The 20,974-nt window shown below is 38.5% G+C and overlaps 1 protein-coding gene across 1 annotated transcript; it reads left to right on the forward strand.

Annotated features, from left to right (window-relative positions):
• The first annotated feature begins 7,463 nt into the window (after positions 1-7,463).
• On the forward strand, positions 7,464-20,527 carry C3H6orf58 (chromosome 3 C6orf58 homolog). The gene is made up of 6 exons (XM_066314337.1): positions 7,464-7,798; positions 12,032-12,118; positions 15,705-15,889; positions 16,962-17,095; positions 17,548-17,786; positions 20,083-20,527. The coding sequence occupies exons 1-6, from the start codon at positions 7,477-7,479 to the stop codon at positions 20,208-20,210; spliced, it is 1,095 nt and encodes a 364-aa protein (XP_066170434.1). The 5' UTR covers positions 7,464-7,476; the 3' UTR covers positions 20,211-20,527.
• Positions 20,528-20,974: the final 447 nt, after the last annotated feature.

Here is a 20,974-nt window from a genome sequence, read left to right on the forward strand (position 1 = left end):
TAAATTAAATTACTTAGAAGGAAATGCAATAGAAATTCAGGGGGACATTACAGAGCTCAGAAACCTGTCTTCTGTAAAGCACGTCTGCTTATGTTCACTTTTCAGGAGGGAGGTTGTCTTCTCCTTCTTAAGATTTCAAAAATTTACGGTTGGTTTTTCTTAACTGTGTACTGTGTTTTTATGTGTAGAACAGCCAGCAGAGAGGTATATGCTAATGCAAAAAAAAAAAAAAAAAAAAAAAAAAAAAAAAAAAAAAAAAAAAAAAAAAAAGAGAGAGAAAATAAAGAAGGAAAAAGAGTAGCCCAGTCTTTCATTTAAATCTAGGCTACAGTGTAACATGTTCCTGTATCTGTGTCAATGACACTCCTAAGCACCTTCAACGGGTCTCCTCACTCTGGAAAACGCAATCCCTGTTTCTAGGGAGCACAGCAGTTCCCTTTGCCCCCCAAACAGCAGAAAAAAATGCAGATCACGTCTCCCCAGACTCTTCTGCTGGATGCCATCCCCGGCAAGTAAACGTCATATTGTGACTCCTAGCAAAGACCACAGAGCATGACCCAAGTGCTGGTGCAGTCAAAGAGGAGACAAAGACAAGTTATATTGGAAAACAATGTAGGAGCAGGACAGCCAGTGAGATGGGAAGCTGAGGGAGGCATACCTTTGTATAAAAAACCCCCAAAAACTATTCTTGTCTTCTTGATGAGAATTAAATGGGACAATTAAGTATGACTCAAGATGAGCAAGGTCATGGGACACACTCATTTGAGGAAATGGCACTTCAGAACAGGCCAGGAATATTTGGGAAGCTGGACATTTTTATCTAGTGAAATCAGAGAGTCCTCAGATGTTCTTGTTTGATAGGAACACCTGAGGGCTAAATGAATTCCTTTCAAATTCCTTTTAAAACTAAATGCATGTTTTGCTTGCATCCTTTTGATAATCCAAGGCCTAATTTTTGACTTGTGATAATGGACTAGAAATTCCTGTCCTGCAAAAACTGCCCAGTTGTGTGCCTCAGGGATTTTTTTTATGGTTCCAAACCTGGTGGCCTTTGTGGAGCTTAGTCATATTTATGTTTGCTATATAATATCAGCAGTGGCTGTCAGATGCAGGAAATTAATTTCACATGAATCTTTATGCATTGGACGCTTGCACTATGGAATTGATATTGATATGTGTGAAATCATGTCGTGTGAGAAATCTCAGAAGCAGAGTTCTTAGGAGCTCCCAGGTACTGGAGTTTGGGGTGTGCTCTAAAAAGAAATAAACATCAAGGGAAAGAAAAGCATGAGAAACTGGGCAAAGGGAATATTTATAATGTTTTCTAGAAAAACAATATTTTGTTTGAAGAAATGTTTGTCCTATCATCTTTCTACTTGGTGACATGACATCTCTCCATATACTATCATTAGGTCTCATTTCAATGTTAGCTTTGTTGTGAAAGCATCTGTGAATATCCAATCATTTCCGCCTTTTAATGCCTATCTATGCACTTATTTGCTCCTTACAAAACTTTTCTGGGTTTATAGTACCATAATAATGTTTCAAAAGTGACTATTTTGGTTTAGGAATTATATGCTGAATATACATTTTAGTTTAATCAAACAGGTTTGGAATTTGTTTTTGTGAATTATTCAGACTTCTCTAAATGAGACTGAAACCTGTTTTTCTTGAAAATCGCCCTTATTTCCTCATTGCAAATTAACAGCAGAAACAAAATAGTGTGTTGTATACCAAGGCAGAATATCAATTAGAAACAACAAGGGTGTTATTCTTTCCCATGACAGAAGCAAAACTGGGCAATAAATGTGAGGTTAATTTATACCTCGTGTTTTATCTTACAACATTTCTTTCCAGTTGTCTTGTACTAAAATTTATTTTTCCTGCTTGCACAATGAAGACTAATCTATTTCTTTGAGAAATATTTTTGTTAGCTCTCCTTTTCTTTCTAGCAAGAGAGCTTCTCCCCTCCCCCTCCTTTTATTTTTCAGTCTAAGGAAAATGGCTGCAGCTGGAAGAAGATGGTTGACAGTCTTCTTAAAATTTTCTCTGCAGTCTCTGAGTGTCAAGAGCTGATTATAATTCCTGAATCAATTGTTTACTCCTTCCAAATGGAAAAAAAAATCTATTTTGGCCTAAGTTTCTAATTGATGCAGTCATTTTGCATCTTTCACATCAGTAATTCCAGGCACTAGCATCTAGCCACAGATTACCTGCTTTGGATATTTGTGTCTTTCTTTTAATGAATCTTTTCCATTATGCTGATTTTTTTCTAATCAGTATTCACATTTTCATCTAACTAAAACGTCATGCTAAAATTATAAGTGAAATTCAGTTTATTTGTCGTATAAATGAATACATAATTAATGACATATTGAAAAATAAATCCAACTCACAATGTGACTCTAGTAATTTTTGCTGCACTTTACTCCTTCCCTAGTGATATACAAACAAATAGCCTAAAGATTTCCTTGGCTTCATAAGGAGTCTTATAGCTGTATTTGGCAACAATTTCTAAGAAAAAAATAGACATATTTTATTAAAAATTTACTATCATCTTCCTCCCTTAAACAGGTGTTTACAACTCAGATGCTCTCAGGAGGAGTACATCTCTCTATTTCGGTCATATCAGCTTTTAAGTATGTGTTTCAGTGAGTGGAGCTTTTGTATAGTCTGACTCAATGGAGTGAATTCCATCATACTGTTAAAACAAGGCTGAGGTATTTTATGGCAGACGTTGAAGGTATGATGCTAAAAACCACACTGTAGGTGCTAAATTCTATAGATATCTGACTCTGTGGTCAACTTCACCTTCAATTTGAAGATAAAAAAAGCAGTGAAGATTATGGTATAATCTGAACTAACTTCTAAGCTAAATATACCTCCATAATACCATTATAAAAATGAAAATTATAGGTTAATTCAAATTTTTCTGGTTTGGGTCTGATAATTTTTTATTGGCTGGTTGACTTTATATTTATAGTTATAGTTATATTCACATTCACACTCATATTCATATTCATATTTATGTGCACATCTTAACATTGGTCCTGCAAGCAAACCTGTTCAGGAAATTTGAGTATGGTCTTGACTCCTCTGGAGCACTGTGATCGGAAAATGATACCTAGGACACCACCAGGTACGCATCACACGTCTTGTGTGTAGCTTGGTCCTCTCTCCATATTCTTACCTTGGTGGCAACTTTTATTAACTGGAGCTCTGGAAATGTTGGATTTACACGTGCCTTTGTAGCCATTTGTCCAGCCAGACTTCCACCCAGCAAGCCTCATGGAAAGAATACTGCTTTGTCTGGGAAAGAAAAACTGCATATGGTAAAATCCCACCACAGATATGAATCTGGTATTTCTCTGTGTGCTGATTAATCCCAATTTATACACTGAATTGTCAGGGTCTTCAGCACAGGTTACTTTTTTTGGTGAGGCAAGATCAGCAGGGAACACAGGAAGGCTTTTGCAGAGGGGAGAATGGGATTAACAGACCACATAAGAATGATGTTTTCCGAAGAAGGAGAAAGAAATGTTAACATCAAGGATGTAGGAAGGAGCAGGATGTGATGATGCAGCACCTCCTGCTAGATCCACTACACAAAGAGCATGATTTCCCCTCAGGTGCCTGATGCTCCTATCAGAGCACACCTTACCCCTACCAGAGCACACCTTGCTGCGTTAGTGGTTGGGTCCACCCATGTGACCACAGGGTTTGGCTGATGACCTTTACTCACAACAACACCAGTAGCAATTTATAGACCCATTTATGGCCCTGTTAAGGGGTTTTGCTGGAGGATACTGAAGCCAGAGAGATCCTACCTGCCAAATACTGAAGACCTATGACAAAAAGAAATAGAAATATGTTCAAGACAATAGCTGCTGACAGTTATGACAGAGAGTAGTATGAAACCTAAATTTATCCACTGTTTTAAACTTATTCAGTAAAATGCATGAAAAATACTTTTAGCTACAGTGTAGTAGTTTTTCTCTGAAACAGATCACAGTCAAGGGGCGCCCACAATGACTGGTGGAAGTGTCAGGGCATGAAAAAAGGTGCCATGTGACAGGGAGGCCCATATCAATATCCCATCTAAATGAAAACTCATTATTCTTCCTCTTAGGGGTGTTACCCTAAAATGAAGTGGGCAAACCCTTCGTTTCAGTGCTATTTTATGTGGCTGAAGGATAATAATATCCCCAGTTTACCTAAGGGTTTCTCACCTGCAAAAGTCTGTGTCAGTTGTGAATTAATTCCCCTGCAAATACTGAAGCCCCTTCCTTACTGGCTTTTCAGCTCCTTCCTCAGTGTATCCAGTCAGGACTAAGGAACCATATGATTTGACTGTTTGGGAGCTTCGGGCTGCCATTTCTTCTTGTGGTCATCTCAACTAATCTAATTGATGCTTGTTAGCTTTTCTGCAGTTATCTTTAAGCATAGCCTCTAGCCCACTTGAAAACTGCAGCATTCTCTCTTGAAACTTTATAATTACATATCAGAGATGAAATTACCACCTGTCATATCCTACAGTCTTTTCCAGCACGTGATTCTGCTGCAATGGCTCTAGGAACATGTCCTTACTGAGTAACTGAATAGGGTACTTGCTAACAGAGGTGTGAATAGTGCTGTTGACATTACTAATAGTCTTCCTTAATCTCCCCCTTACTTAAAACGCTGACATCCCTGGAGGGTTGCTATGACTCAACACCAACATCAACACCACTCATGTCCAATTGACATCACAAGTACCCTCCCCTCTACCCCCTCAGGACAACCAAACCAACAGGACTGGATTCCAAACTGGAAACACCAGCTCAGATATTTCTCAAAGGAAAACTATTGTCCTTAAAGTCTTTCAGAAACTTCAGCAACGTGTTTGTACACACTTATAAGTGCAAAAAATTAAGTAAGATCTATAAATTGATTAATAATATTTTTTCAGGAAGGATTTTTTATTATATTAAGAAAAAAATATTGTTTACTCTTTAAAAATTAACTGTGTTATTGAAGTCCTTTTATTGCCATAATAAGGCAAGAGGCTGAAATTTCTAAAAGTGAAGGGACTCAGCAGTCTAAGTAGATGTATTCTTGTCCATTATGTCCCATTTAGTATATAAAACAATATTTTTTCTATCCAATAGCTCAAAAATTGATATAGGGGAAACATTATGTCATTAGTTTATCTCAATTCTGTATTATAAGTCTTTTGACAAAGTGTGTTTTTGCATTTGCACTAGTGATTAATATTTTCACGCCAGCCCAGGTCAGTATTAGTAGAGTTTGCCTTTCTAGACAACAGAGCGGGAGAATAGTTTTTCATGCACAATAAAGGTCCACACAAACATGGAACAAGTAGTTCAGTATCAGGTAATCTGCCATGAGGATGTAAATATATGGTATCTGTAAAAAAAAAAAAAAAAAAAAAGTAAAGGTCCTTATTCACCTCTGTTTACCTTAAGTACCTTAGGCAAAATCACTCATATAATACAGATGTCTGGTTTTCATTAGAAGAATTCACTTTGACTGAAGTGAAACTAAAGAAAACTAGTTTTCTTTGACTAAAGAAAGACAGAAGTTTAGCTTCCCAATTTGGACACTTCTTTCAGTGATGATAAAAATAAAAAAGCCAACCACTCTTACTTACTCCTTCATGTTCCTAATTAAAATTTAGTGCAATTATGAATTTTGTGCCTTTTATTTCATAGAGTCACATGATTCCTTCATATATCTTGTGCCTTACCTGATGCCTTTCATTATCCTTCCTTTTTAGGTGTGAGCCTTACTGCCCATTGCCTTAACTAGAGACTAATAGACATATATATATATATATGAAACCAGCACAGTTCTTGACATTTGTCCTCAGGATTATTTAATAGAATGCTTTATTTCAAGAAAAAAGAAAAAGAAGTACCTTTCAAAACATTTTGCAAATTATTATTTCAGAATATAGATCACAAATTATTTTAGAGAAGTAGTAAAAAGAATATTGATTTTATTTAATCTAAAATATTTTTTCTATGTCTAAAGGTAAACTTGTAATTTCTACTCCATCTACTGTCAGTCAGGAACAATACATCTTTCAGCAGTGTGTTTTAAATGAGTTACATTCTGGATATGCCTGATTTCTGATTTGGTTATCAAGGGAATCTACATAGCTAGGTTAATGTTTAACTGGCCACATTTGGGTTAGATAAATCCCATCCACATAAGTTAATGAAAGAGCAACTTGATTTTTTTAAACTTCTTCAAGGCACCATGAATAAATCTATGTTAATCTTTAATTTCAAAATCCTTTGAGTTTCTCTCTCAGTAGCAGACAAAAAATTTATAAATGATCATTGAAAATTTCTGCTATTTACAAGAAAGTCTTCTTAATAAATAGAGTAAATGGAAAAATTTTGAATTGAAATCATACATTTCTTTTGAAATTCCTATCAGAAGTTTGCAGCCAGTTTTGACTTGCTCCCACCCACGGGTTTAAGGTACTTTAGGCACACAGAGCCCAGCTGAAACTCACAGAACGACTTCAGAGAAAGGCGGCATTTGCAATTTTTCTCATGCAAATAAAAGACTACAGAGATAACAAACCACATGTTTGTTTGCTGAATGTTCTTTTGCAACCATTGCTTATCTGAGAAAAAGCAGCTGAAGATTATGAAGTCCTAGAATTCTGAAGTAGGTGAGATGAAGGCAGCTGGACAATTTCACTTTTGTTGGAGCATAACTTGGACACAAATTTTATAGCCGGAGGCATGGCCTTTGTGCTCCCTTTGGAGTCCACAGGATCTTGGAGGTTTGACAGAAGACCTTAGAACTTTATAATGATCATTTCTACACAAGACAAACCAGAACGAAAAGTGCAGCTCTCCAGGTGCTGTGTGACCTGAGACAGGCTGATCTGACTGCCTCCAGCACCCTCATGGCCTGAAGGCTGCAGGCATTGTCCCAAGGCCAAAAGACAAAGCTGACAATGGCAGAACCAGCAGCAGCATGACACTGCTGCTTTTTTGTCAATGCCTGGAGCCCTCCTCAGAATACCTCAGCCACAGCCTGTGGGTGTGTTGAGGTGAGATCTCTGCCACTGCTGCCCCTTCTCTTTCCCAAAACTGGGCTGGGACAGGGAAGCTGACAGCTAGTAAGAAACGCAGGCAGTGTGATAGCGCAGCTGCACAGTCAGTATTGTGGCACCTCAGCCATTTGGAAGTGTGCACGTATGTCATGGACAGCACAGATTTAGACATTTTCTGATTAGATTGATTCCTCTTAAACAACTGCTGGTGCCCCCTAGATCCCACAGAGAGGACAGAGCGTTGCTCACCGTCGCTAGTCTGGTGACTCCCGATCCAGGTCATGGCCGGGAAGAGGGAAGGGAGACAAAGACTTGTGCCTCTGAGTCAGCCTTTTTGCCCAGCCCTCTCCTTTCCCGATAAAAGCCCTGCAGCCACAAACACCTGGTCACAAACCTCCACAATGTGGCCCCACTTTGGCATACACGCTCTTCTTGTGGTGGCTGTTGCCCTGAGCCCTGTGACTGCCACAGCCCAGAGTGAAAACGATGCCACTGGAGAAGATGTCTATCCCCCTCTGTGGGAGCTGGCCCCTGAAAACCTGCTGGATTTCCCAGTAAAGGACAACAAAATTGTCATCAATGCTTGGAACTATCAAGATCGACTGGGAGTGTATAAGAACTTGCTAAACGCTTCAGCCAAATATTTTGGTGCCTTTGGACCCCAAAACAGTGGCAATATTCTCTGGGGATTACCATTGCAGCATGGGTGGCAATTTCGTACAGGTATGAATTATTTCCTTAAAATGCTGGATTAGCAAATTTTTGCCAGACCTGCTTAGAGGCTTGCTTTCTGAGGTTTCTGCCTCACAAGCCCAGTATAGCCTCAGACGGTGTAAAGTTTGTCAAAGCTGCCAATTTGAAAAAGAAATGCTGAGTGAGCACCTTGCTGAGCAATACCTATTAAAATTCCTTATAGGAAGAGATCAGAATCCAGATTTGTGGCATAGATGGGCAATATTTCAGCTAACCAAAAATCTTTGGAAAGGCATTCCCAGCTGCTTCAGTTTATGTAGACAGATTTCAGGGCATACATTCTACAGTGCTGTTCTTAAATTGTCAACTAATAGGCTTTTTTTTTTTTTTTGTTAATGTTACAAGCTTCTAGAGGTGGTTTGATTTTTATTTCTATGACAGGTATTTGAAAGTCCACATCTCCCTCTGAGAACTTATTTCCCTTTATTCTTCATGGTCAATTTAGAAGTAGCCTCCTTATTTTCTAAATAATTTTTACAAAAATAATTTTTTCTGTTTGTTGGGGTTTTCTTTGTTTGCCTTTTTTGCGGGATTTGTTTAGTTATTTGGTTTTATTTTGTTTTAAATTATGTCCAGGTTCTGAGGATTTATCAGAAAAAAGCTGGTTATTGTGTAGCGCAGTCATTCTGGTTTGCTTCTTGTCCCTTCCAGGGGTGCAGACACAGAAACACATGTGAAAGGTCCCTTAGGGCTGAGGCTGCAGTATCTTATCAGGGGCTTTATCAAAGAACCCTTCTCTCACAGACTGCTTCACACACAGCATTCTTGCTTGTAGCTTTCCATTCAGAGCCAGAGTTGGCTTGCTTTGTTCTAGCAGCCAGAAAACGGGGTGGGGGGAGAAGGAAATAAGAGTCAATGAGATTTTCAGAAATCCATGCCTGATGGTAAGAAGGGCTAAACAAATGCATCTGTCTGCCTGTTGTTTTCTTTATTGGATATAACCTGTAGTTACATGCGGTGGTGGTTTGGGTGACACTGTAGGTTTGAGAGAAGACGGAGGTCCTGCAGCTGGTGGTGAAGGAAGGCTGCCAGCATTTAGTCACATCTAATGGGAAATTTACTTCTAAGTGAAAATGAGGAAAACAAGATAGTAAGCAAAATCCAAGTGGGAAACTAGCTGGCAAGAGATAGCAACAAAAAGAATTTGGCTGGAGTTTAGGCAAGGTTTTTCCTCTTTTCCTTCTTTATGTATACAAAAAGAAGAGCAGATGAAAAGGATGGCTGGTAGAGCAGGAGGACTGACCCAATGTGTGGCAGAGGCAAAGATGACTGGATGCAGCAGCTACAGTTGAGTGGTGACCTGCTGGAAAGGAGGAGTTGTGGAGTATGGCCCCATCCACGAAGTGAGGATGTGCCTTGTTGTAGTGACAATTTCCAAACAGAGACAAGGGACATAGTTTGTGAGGGGAAGATTTACCCCTGGTTGCATAGATAGGTAAAGATGTACTGTCACCTGCTAAAGAGTCATAGGACTGACACCTAGACAAAGGAGATATATTTTTAAATGTACATGATCAGAAAGTTAAAAAGTATTAAAAGGAGAAATTTCACATACCTGGAAGTTGTTTTACAGTAAAAAATATATGAGAAGTTGAAGGATAAATGGTTAAGGGACAAAGAATGACATAATTCTGGTGTACACAGTAGTAAGGTTAGCAAAGGGCTAAACTTAATCCAGGCAGGCAGTGAGATAGATTAGTGAGGAATGACTGAAGCATTTGTATATCACCATAATAATCTTGGGCAAACAAAAGCAGAATTTGCGTTCATGGTGCAAGGCAACAGAACTTTGAAAATATTACAAAATTTGTAGAATTAACAGTTATGTCTGGTCCTGAAAGTTATGTTACTGAGTGAATATTTTTATGCATATGGTTTTTCATAAACCATAAAGAACAAGTAAAGCTATGACTTAATTAGGATGGTATAAAGATTGGCAGTAGTCCACTCAGAGACATAAAATGAAATCAGTAATTTGCCTAAATCTTCAGCAGAGACAAGGATCTTGAGACAGCACGGCTGTTAGGAATGAGATTGTAGAATCAGAAATTGTCTCTTGGGAGGTGGAGCTAAACTGAGAGTCCTACCTACAGAAACTGAGGAAACAGGATAGTCTCTACCTCCATTTCACATACAGAAGTAGAAATCCAGGATCAAGAACTTTAAGAAAGATTCATGTGGTATTGTATGTCTGAAAAGCAGGAAAGGTTGTGATTGTATTTAAGAAGAAAAAGGGAGATAAGGACATATTTATTCATCTTATATCAGCAGTAAACAAGACATTAGAATAAGTACAGAGGAAAGAATATTTAATGACATGGAACTAGATAGAAAAAGAGATAAAGCACAGGTTATGAGAATCAAAGCTAGATTGTGTCAGGCTAATTTGAGATCTTCTTTCATTATATAAATGTTGGGTTTTTTCCCAAAGTTCAGAAATATATTTATTCCCTTTGTAAAAGCAAAGCTTAGAATGAAATTTTTTAAATGATACTTTACAAGACAAAGGAACTACAAATTTGGTAAAGGAACACCTGAAGGAGAGTTTAGTGATAACTGTTGCTAAAGGAATTCTACAGCTAAGTGGTGGATGTGCTAGGAGTTCTTCATCAGCAAGATGAGAATAACTACATTTAGCACTTTCAGTAACAACATTTTCACCAAAAAAAAGTAGTGTAGAAATCTTGCTGATGAGGTTGCACACAGTTACCAATATGTGCAATAACACAGCTGGGCGTCAATACAGTCAATGCAGATTAGCTTGGGTAGACCTGAAGGCTGAAATAACAATCCCTGTTGCTAGGCACAGGGAATAGGAGGGAGAAGAGACAACAAAAATGGTGTGGAGACTTGTAAGTGCAGTTAATGCTTCCAGCTCCAGTTTCTACATATCGTGTAATTATCACCGACACTGCCTGGGAAATCTTCATTTTCTTGAAACACCAAGGCTAACAATATTTGGTAAACTTCGTGTACAATTCTTTTGCAACATTTTGTCTTCTTTTTCTTCTCTAGCTTTTATCCTTCCCATTCATAACCTTTGCACACCAGTGATCTATTGCTGCCTGTTTTTTGACAGTCTCTGTTGAAGTAAAATCTTGAAAAATGGATTCTTTTTTCAAATATTAAAAAATATAATCCTAATTTAAAAAAACGGGTTGAACTGCAATTCTCATCACTGCAAGTTCATGTTCTCTGTGCTTGGCTACTGAAAGATACAGGTTTGAGTAACTAGTATGCCCCAAAGCACAAGCTCTGCCCAGTCAGCTAGGGAGAATAATTAGGATAATTTGTATGCACATTGTTCATGATCGTCTCTTCTCCTTGAGTAAAAGTATCAGAAAATTTGGTTTGGTAATGCGGTTCAGTTCTAATCTGACAGAAATGATACTGCCATTATTCAGCTGACTTGTCAGAGAGCAAGTGCTCTGCAGGGCAGAATTTGGAAGCTTCTGGAATAGCTCAAGTCATTGCACAAGGCCATGGTAATTGCGTGTCGTGCACTTAGAGCAGACCTTCTGACTCTCTGCATGACAACACTTAATGTACACATATGGTGTTCTTTATGGACTTAGGCTATTTCTTCATGCCACGTGCTTCAAGTAAAATATTCTGTCATGAATAATTGTGAAATGTCTTGCATGTTTTCTACAACACAGATGCTTCCAAACTTTGCTAATTAATTACAACAATGTTTGCATGCTTACATTCACAGTAAGGCTGCATTTGTCTGCATGATTAAACTGGAAGTGATTCTGTATCACACAACCCAATTAGGTGAGACAATTAATAGCACATTTAGTTTGTGCTATTTTGCTCATTAAGCAGCTCTCCTGACCTAGCAGCCTTACATCTATTAGAAATGATGCTTCAGCTATGCATGTGTTCATGTCTGTATGTGAATGTTTATTTATATCTCGGTAAAAATACTGTGAAGTTCCGATTTCAAACAGTTCAATAAATTCACGGAATACATTTACAGTGAGGGATAACTCAAACTGTAAAACACAATCAAATTACTATACACCGAGAAACTCAACTACTCTAGGAAAAGTAGCTTATGAAGCGAAGCAACAGTAATTGTTTTGCTTCTCTAACCAAAATCTGCATGCTTTATTCTTTTATATTTTTTCTTCTCAGTGGGATTTCTTATGGGAAAAGTTTGAGACATATTTGTTGTATTATTTTATTTGATTCATTCAGGTAGGTTAGCAGATCATTCTGGTGGGACTTCCTGTGGCTATGAAAATGGAGAGTTCCTGTGCCAATCTGTAAGAAGCTGGTGGTCCTGTAAGTATATACTGTCACACTGTTCCTCTCCAAAATAAATTAATGTCCTAGAAGGCCATCTCAAAACATTTCTTCCCCTTAGACTTCTCTACTACATTATAATTTCAGTGCTATGTAACTTTTCATCACAAACTTCCAGCAAGACACCTAACTGTGAGTGGGTAAATGAAAGTTAATTGATTTTGAATACTTACTTGAGAAAGGAGAAAAAAAAAAAAAAAACCAGAACAAGTTTGCAGCCTTAAAAATATTTACACTGCAAATATTTATGTGAAAATGTATGGGAAACACTATGACAGATATATATTTGTAGATATTTGTAAATATTTGCAGTTTACAATTAGTCCAGAGAGAATTTCTTTAGTTTAGATGCTTGCATTTCAAACTAAAACTTTGTGAGAAAATGTCAAGCAGGAATCTGTGGTTCTTATACCATCCTTGGTTCATTTTCTCTCCATCACTTGTGTCCCTTGCTCCCTCAGCTTCCCTGATATCCTGTTGTAAGTTCCCCTTTTCCCCAGACCTGTTGGCAGATTTGAGCAAGGGGCTTTGTCTCTTCCCTGCCACAGGAACGTTTTTCCTTTGGTGGCCATTTGGATTAAGCTTCTGGCTGTGAATCAGCAGTTAAATGTATATATCTTCAAGTGAACAAAGGCATAAGCATAGATAAAATTTAAAATGTAAATCTGGGGTAAAACTGACTGTGATACTCATTCCAGCTTTGGTTTTCCCTCTCTGTGTTTGGATAGCACCAGGTGCTCTGTGGGGATGGTGTCCCACACAGCATTAAGTAACAAGAGTCCCTGCAGAGCCCTTTGCAAGAAGGGGACCTTCCTGGAATAGAAACCACCACCTTTACTTTCTCAGGGTTTGAATTCCTGCTCTTCATTTACTTCTAAATATTGCATGTTTGATTGATATCCATTTTGTTGCCTCCAGAAAATGTACAAACTCAAGCTTTGATTTACCGTATTGCAGCAAGGATATGCAAAGTCCTTGAGACTGCACAGAAATGTCTCTTAGTGTTCTGACGAAATGAATTCTTTCAGCTGGCCTTCAGAGCAGCCCTCTCTGGCACAAATAGTCATAAGAAACCAGGAATGAGTTTAAACCAGAAACTCACATTTAATATATCTCGGGTGTATGTGATACTACCTGCTTAAGAACATCAGTCTTTTTTGCACAGAATAATATTCAGCATAGTCCTGTCCTGCATTGTTTTCTGCCCTCAAGTCACCCAAGCCAATATATAATGTGTGTATATGATTGATATATGATATATGATATGATATATGATATATGATACATCACATATCATATATCATATATGACATATTGTATATCATATATAGTATAGCAAATATATAATATAGGCAAGCATACTTAAAAGAATGTAAACACTTTGTGATGTGAGATCAAGGTTTCAATATTCTCATGGAAACAGTGAACCAGAAGAGAGAGCCAATTCAGCGATGACTCTCAGTGAAACAGTTTCTTCTCATCACTTGAGAGTTTTCCTTTGCTCTTCTGACTGGCCGTACATTTCCTCCTGAATTCCCAACCAGGTCCACATTCAGGAGGTATGTCACATGAGACAAGGGGTTTCTCTTTATATATGTATTTAATCTTTTACATTTCTTCAACCAGCATCCCCAGGGAAGCAGAAACCCTTGTTTCTGACCAGCCTGTCAGTGCCTCATTATGGGGACCCCACCAAACAGTCCACTCTATCTGGGCATGGTTTGACCAACCTGGGTAGGGTCACACACCAACAGTGTTCCTGCTTGAAGTTAATAGATATTTCCCGTTTTGTCAACTATGTTATCTGCTGCTGGCCACTCCTCTCTTAGCCCTTGAAGGACTCACACTAAAGTCTACTGAATAACACACTTTATTAACAAGCACACTGATAGTGGAACATTGTGACAGGTTAAGGTTCAGAGATTGCTGCTGGTAGTAGCTGATTGCAAAAATGAATTTTAAGCAATATATCTACTAATTCTAATCACCAATTAAAGCTAGCTAGAGATAATAATTTAGCTTGCAGAGAATGAGGTTCTTACCCAATAGGCATCCTTGTGTGGGAGAAGACAGGTTCAACCTGTTGACTGATCCCAGAAGTTATGATGGAGCCTTCTCTGACCTCCCTCCCCACTTTAGCTATATTTATATTACTTCCTTTGAGGGAAGAGAAAAAGTAAAATATCAGTTGGTGACATTTCATGTTGATGTGGTGCTTGAATCATTAGTATATGTAGAGTATGAAAAGCAAGATGCATTTTTGAGCTACAAAAGCAAAGGCCAGCTTCTGGTTACCATCTGGTTCAGTCCTTTGGCTTAGCTCCTGCTAGCTGCATGTTTTCAGTGGAGCATAACCACAACATCACTGTGTTGCCCCATTCTTTGTTTCCTATCTGCAGATTTTGACAGACCATGACCACAGCACCTCCATGCCGCTCCATCTTTTTTTTTTTTTATCTCATGCTTAGAGCAATATACCAAGTTCCCTCAGTATTTCTGCTCCTAAGGTGTGCAGACCCAGTCCCTGCTGAATGAAGCCAACAGAGAGGCTCCTTCTTCCTGAGCTTGGTTTCGTGATCTTCTCCCATAATGGCTTCCCATTAGGAAGACACATTAGGAAGGTGTTTGGGTTTTGATGATTTTGGTCCTCAGGGCTGGGACTTTGTACAAGACAGAAGCACAGTCTCTGGCCCTGAGACCAAATATGAGCAAATGACTTTTCAGCATAACAGCTCAGAGGGAGCTGTTATGCTGAAACCCATCCAAGAGGGAGAATAACTGATCCCCAGGCTTTTCTTCACCCAAAACAATTAAGCTTCATTTCTACAAAGGGGATACAATTAAGAGGAGAACTTTAATTTCTCCTTTCAAGAGAGGAATATCAAATAGCCCTATGGGCACTCTCACTAGGGACAAGATTTGGCATCAGTGAGAAATGAGCCTGAGTTTCCTACATCCTGGATCTGACTGCTCTGACTTATGGAAAGCCATCATCATAAAATAAATCTAAACAGATAAACTGAGGTAATATCCAAGCAATTTTCAGTGAGTGAAATATTTTTTAGAAGCAAAATCATTATTTTCCAGTAAAATATCACATTTTCCTTTCTCATAGGTCTAGGATACATAGAAGATGGGTTTTTAATGACAACAGTACTTGTGGAATATCCCTTAGTCTTTCTATACTTAGTTTGCAATTAATGTTTGAGAGACTATTCTTGTCCTGTCCATGACAGCCTGCAAAGATCTAACTTTTTTCCATTAGTGTTGTTTTTTTTTTTTTTTTTTTTTTTTTTTTTTTTTTTTTTTTTGTTTTTTTTTTTGTTTTTTTTTTCTTTCCTGGAAAGTAAAGCACAGTGTAAGCTCATACAAGGCTCTTAAAGAACAATGCATAAACGAACACTTCAAATCTAAATCTACATATCTAAATCAATACAAGTGTCATCGTTGTATTTGTGGCAATTTGAAACAGTTGCATTTGGTGTGGGAGAAAGTTCATTTTCTTACATGGGGATTTTTCATTTGCTTGTCATTAACACCTCCTGCCTTTTAATTATTGTTACAGGTATGAATTACTATCTGGCTATTATACCCTTTCTGGGGGCAGTGGAGGCTGGCCTCTTTGGGCAGCTGCCATATGAGATAGAAATATTGCCACCAGAGGAGCAAAAAGGTGACTTCTGTTACAGCGTTAAAGACTGCTGGTCTCGCATACCCGAGCTCATGGATGACTGGAAGGCCTTTTTTGAAGTAAATAGACTTTTGAAATATATTTTTAGAAATTATTCCAAAATATTAGCTTTAAAAACGATTATTACTGTCATTCTTAAAATTCAGAGAGCTTAGTTTGTTTCAATACCAGCTTCATATAAAAACAGGAAGGAAAAATGGAAAGCATAACTTACAGTGAGTCGGTGATAAGTAGGACAGGAATTTTACGAGTTATGGAGTTTTTTTCTTCCTTTGAGACAGTTCTGTATTTTGGTCTCTGTTCTAAGACACTGTTTTGTATTCAACTGTATTTGCATTCTTCCAATACTGCTTATGTTAGCAATGCAAAATAAGCCTGTGAGATGGAACACTGCCTTTAAGAAGTGGCCTTTTAAAAGTCTCATTTATTTCTTTGAACATCTAAAAACTTGAAAATGCTGAAACAACATTCAGAAGGACACCTATGTATGCAAGTAGATATTCTTTTTCCTTTTCACTCACCTATTCTTTAATCCCAAAGATGACAATATTTCTTACTTCATAGAGTTAATAGCTATTTTTATAGGTAGACTACTGCAGTCAGCACTTTTTATTGGTAGTCAGATAATTGATGATGATGAAAAATGTTAAACTGTAAGTCCCACTTGTGAGTGAAGGTAAATGGTTTAAGAGTAAGACTGGATTTATCTTCATAAGTTAATTTTTCCCATGCATTATATTTCAGAAGTTATTGCAAAATATCTAGTCCTCAAATAGCCATAATGATAGCAAGAATAATTTTCTTATTTTTCTGAAAATCTTCAGAAAGTTGTGGTCAAAATAGTATAGACAGGTTTTCAAGGAGTCCCCTGTTTCGGTACTGAATCTTCTATGGCATTCAGATACAAAAGTCCACTGAAATTTTGTAACCAAATACCAAAATTATGTGGATAAAACCTTTGCAATATTGAAGTCGAAGAACAGCAACAAGCATAAACTATTCAAATGAAATTTCCTTTAGCTGTCACACTTATTATATTTTGAGGTATGTGCTTATATATTAAAAAAAAAAAAAAAATGGGTTTAAACCTCCTCTCTCATTCTTTGCCCTTTTTGCTCCCTGTTGCTGCAGTATCTATTATCTACAGAACACAAAGCTGTGAGCTCTACCAGCCTCTCCTCCTTCAAACTGGATGATGCCCTTGGCCTCATGTGGAAGGCACACACCAGCTCCATTGCTTATGCACTCCCCAAATTCCGGGACAGGTAAGGGGAATAGAGCAGTGTTCATGGAGGATCTTTCCGCCTCCACAGCTCTTTGGAAGGAGGGTATCCTAACAAAGTCTGCAGGAGCCTTGGGCGTCAACTTGGTACCTTAGGCATCAACTCTTTGGAGTCTGCTCTTCCTTCCACTCCCTCAGAGTGTGGGATGACCAGTGAGAGATGGCTGCTCAAACCACAATGACCAGTCAGGCTCTGGTCTTAAAATGAGATGCTAGTTCCCCTCTGGGAGCCAGGGCCTGATTCAGGAGCTGTGTTTAATCTGGGTAGAGGTAGAATTGCCAGGAGAAATTAGATATAAAGTACTTAAGTAACTGCGGCACTGAGGCCAGTCAGGATTTTATATTGAACAAAAACCTTTGGGATAAATCATCAACCAGTGTATTCTACAGGAAAGTGCAATTATCTGCTGCATTTTATATTTTCTTCTCTTTCAGGTTAAAATATCTCTCTAAACCAGAAGCAAATTTTGGTGAAGACTGGGCTAATGGTGTAGATTTCATTGCTGCCACACACTTCAGTACAGACTTACTGACCACAAACAGCTTCCAGATTTTCCTGCCTCAGAGGATGCTTGTTGAAGGGGATGTCCTCCCATCCATAAGTGACTTCAGTCCAGAGCAAAATAATGTCCTGGTGTCACTGAGGGCTCTTCACAAAGGAAATAAATTAACAGGTATGAGCCTGACCTACAGATGTCTGTTGCCCATAGATATTTAGTATCTTGTTCTCTCTATATTCGTCTTTATATACATCTTTCTCCATATGAATACAGTGAATGTTTGATATAAACACATCTTAGAGACTAATGGTAAAACAGTTAAAAACACGACCATAAGCAAACAACACACCAGACAGCAAATGCTGGTGGGATAACACTGACAATATGAGAGAATTCAGTGAGAAAAAAGCATTTTGGGAACAAATGACCTTAGTCTTTCTTTTCCCAGTTTTCACAGGAACTTTAAAAACAGAAACATTTTTTGTGTTTCACCAATTGAATCTGAAACCATTAAAGGGGTAAATTAAATTATTAGACCAGTTCAACAACAACAACAACAAAGTAAATCATCATGAGCAACAGCTTTTATGTCCACAAGTGTTCTGCTTTCAGTTTTTGGTTTTATCTCAGTCTTTGATTTAACAGATCTGTCCCAGCAATACTGTATCTTTACAGAACGCTGGCTTTGCTGTATTCACCAAAATAAATCTTGCATCACCATCCAGTGGTGCGATACGGAATTACACTCTCCTGAGGATTCAGCTCGTTCATATGTACTGCTGGGTTGGCTATTTTTGTTTGACCTTTATGAAGCAAAATTATTTTGAATCTTTAAATAAAAATAGAATGTAAAACTACTCTGAAAAATTAACATGCCCAGCAATGGCATTTGTGATCCTCTTCTTCTATCTGCACATTTCACTGAAAATTCTCTCACCAGTTGCATTTAAAGTTGAAAAAAAAAGTGACATAAAGCTATTCAGTGCTACAAAAGAGCATCCTCCCATCACAGAGTGCTTCCTTCACATTTTTCACGTAGCATTATTCTTTGGACTCTGAATAAGGGTCTGAACAGATTTATCTCCTACCTGGCAGTCAGTTTAGGGTGTTTTGACATACCTCCAGGAAGAGAGAGGAACACAGCAAGGAAAAGCAGGACAAGGAGGGAGGGAGGAGAGCACGAGGGCAGCACATCAGCTGAGGACAGCACTGCAGAGAGAGAGGGAAGGATGTATGGAGGTTGAACATCATAAATGGAAGGAAAGAGAAGGATTAAGTTTCATGCAGGTGCAGCTCTAGCTGAAATCCATAGCTGAAATCCTTTGCTTTGCAGGGGAGAGTTTTCCCTGACTTTGCTCTAAGGGACGAGCTTTGAATTCAGCTGAGAATTAAATGCCAGCTAATTCAGGCTGGTAACTGGTTTGCGGATCAGAATAAGGAACTTTAAAATAAATTTTACTGCATCTAAATCCACAGCCTGAGCAGAGATCTGAAAGACCCTTCTTTAGTGCTACAAAACCAGGTGACAACATACACTGGTTTTGTAGATGCTTTTAAATACATCCTGTGAGATACAGGGTTCTCTACTGGTACTGCTAACCTCAACAGCAGATAGAAGGCCTTACTACCTCCTAGGACAGGATCCTGTCCAACCCAGAGTGAGACTTGATTTCTTGATTCCAAGTTTGATTACTTTTTGTTTTTGTTTAGTTGCCCCTGCTAGTCCAGCAGAAACTGTATTGAGAGAGTGTTGTGCTGCTTCTAAAGCTTTTCTACTCTTCTCACTGTCAAATCAACTTTTTTTGCACTCTGCCTTTCACTGAAACACAAAGGCAGAACAGGAGGAGAATAAATTCTTCTTCATTTTCCACTAGACAATTTTAGCCTCATATTTCCCCTCCATCCACTCTAAAGATGAGCACTGAGTGGAGTGAAGAGTAAAGCAGTGACTACCCTGCTAACTGGTGCTAAGGCTAGGCTGGGTTAGCGAAGCCACACTTCCTAGAGAGCCACTGCTTATCACCTGGACGAAAGCATTAGGATCGTTTGTGTCTGTAGCTTGAGGTCCTAGCTGGCAGCAAGTGAACACTCTTTGTTTTAGAGAGTAAACGAAGACAGGCCTGATTATAACTCGCAGGCTACTGCTCCACAAGCAAGGAAGCTGTGCGCCAGAGCAGACATAGACCTTCCCATAAGCCTTCAATCATTTCCACCTGCCACACTGGTGACAAGGGAACAACCCCGTTGTCTGTCAATACAAAGGATCCTGAGCTGAATGAATGGTCTGCGTCTCCCTACACATTTGTAGGCAATGATCACCCCATGGGCAAGCTCCAGCTTTGTCTCCATTTCGCTGTCCCCAGGAGAGCGTAGAGCGCTCGTTGGCAGACGCGCGCTCTGTCCCTGGTACTCCGCAAGCTGCAGGCGCTCCATGCTAATTTGACAATGTCATGTTGTGTTTCTTTCCAAGGAGGATTGCTGCTGAAGGTCTGGCAAAAGGCTATGTCCACCGAAGCAGGAAGAAAAATCGGCCGAAAACTGATTGAAAGCTTGGCTTCCAGCCAGGACATCGAACTACTTGACCTAGTAGGAATTTAGAATTATTTGGAAGGAGAGGATTTGAAAGTTCCCAGGTTCTTGAGAAAGAGCGATTCCAACATGGAATTAATTTAATTGATTTAATCTTTTTGCAGATATTTGTCTGGTAATCTGGTCTTGGTAATTTCCTACAGCAGGATTTCCTGAGTAGCCATGCGTGTCTCTGTCTCATATGGAATCGATATTTTCAGCCTTAATTTTCCTAATTATCTCATTTGTTTTCCTCAATTCCTTATAAATAAAAAGCCTCACAGAACAATCTTTACTACTTTTTGTAACTTTATAAATAACGTATCATAATTGGAAACAAAATTAAAAACAGGCAAAATATATTGTTTCAGACTGGGTTTTTTTCCCCCTTGTAGGCAGGGATTTCACTAGATATGCAATTACTCAGGTCCTTGATGATCATGAGAAATTTTGTTTGAAGTTCTGATCCAAAATGCTGTTTCCCAGCAAAATTGTTATTTCACAGAGCAGCTACAATCAAACTGGAAGATTTCAGGTTTTTCAAATTAAATACTTGGGTACAGGTAGATTCCCTCGCTACGCTGCTTTGCAACAAGTAAAAGCCTCACGTGGCAGAGCAGAGCCAGTCCGGAGCAGTCCTAAAGCAAATTACCTTACTCCATACCAGCTTTTACATGACAACAGAGATTTCTTGTATTTGATTCATTTCATTTACTTCCAGAAAACTTGGATCCATATATCGATTTATGTGATTATGTACCCTGTGTAACCACAGGTTGCTTTTCCATTCCTCC

Source organism: Sylvia atricapilla, chromosome 3 (genome assembly GCF_009819655.1).
Source record: "Sylvia atricapilla isolate bSylAtr1 chromosome 3, bSylAtr1.pri, whole genome shotgun sequence".
Classification (NCBI taxonomy): domain Eukaryota; kingdom Metazoa; phylum Chordata; class Aves; order Passeriformes; family Sylviidae; genus Sylvia; species Sylvia atricapilla.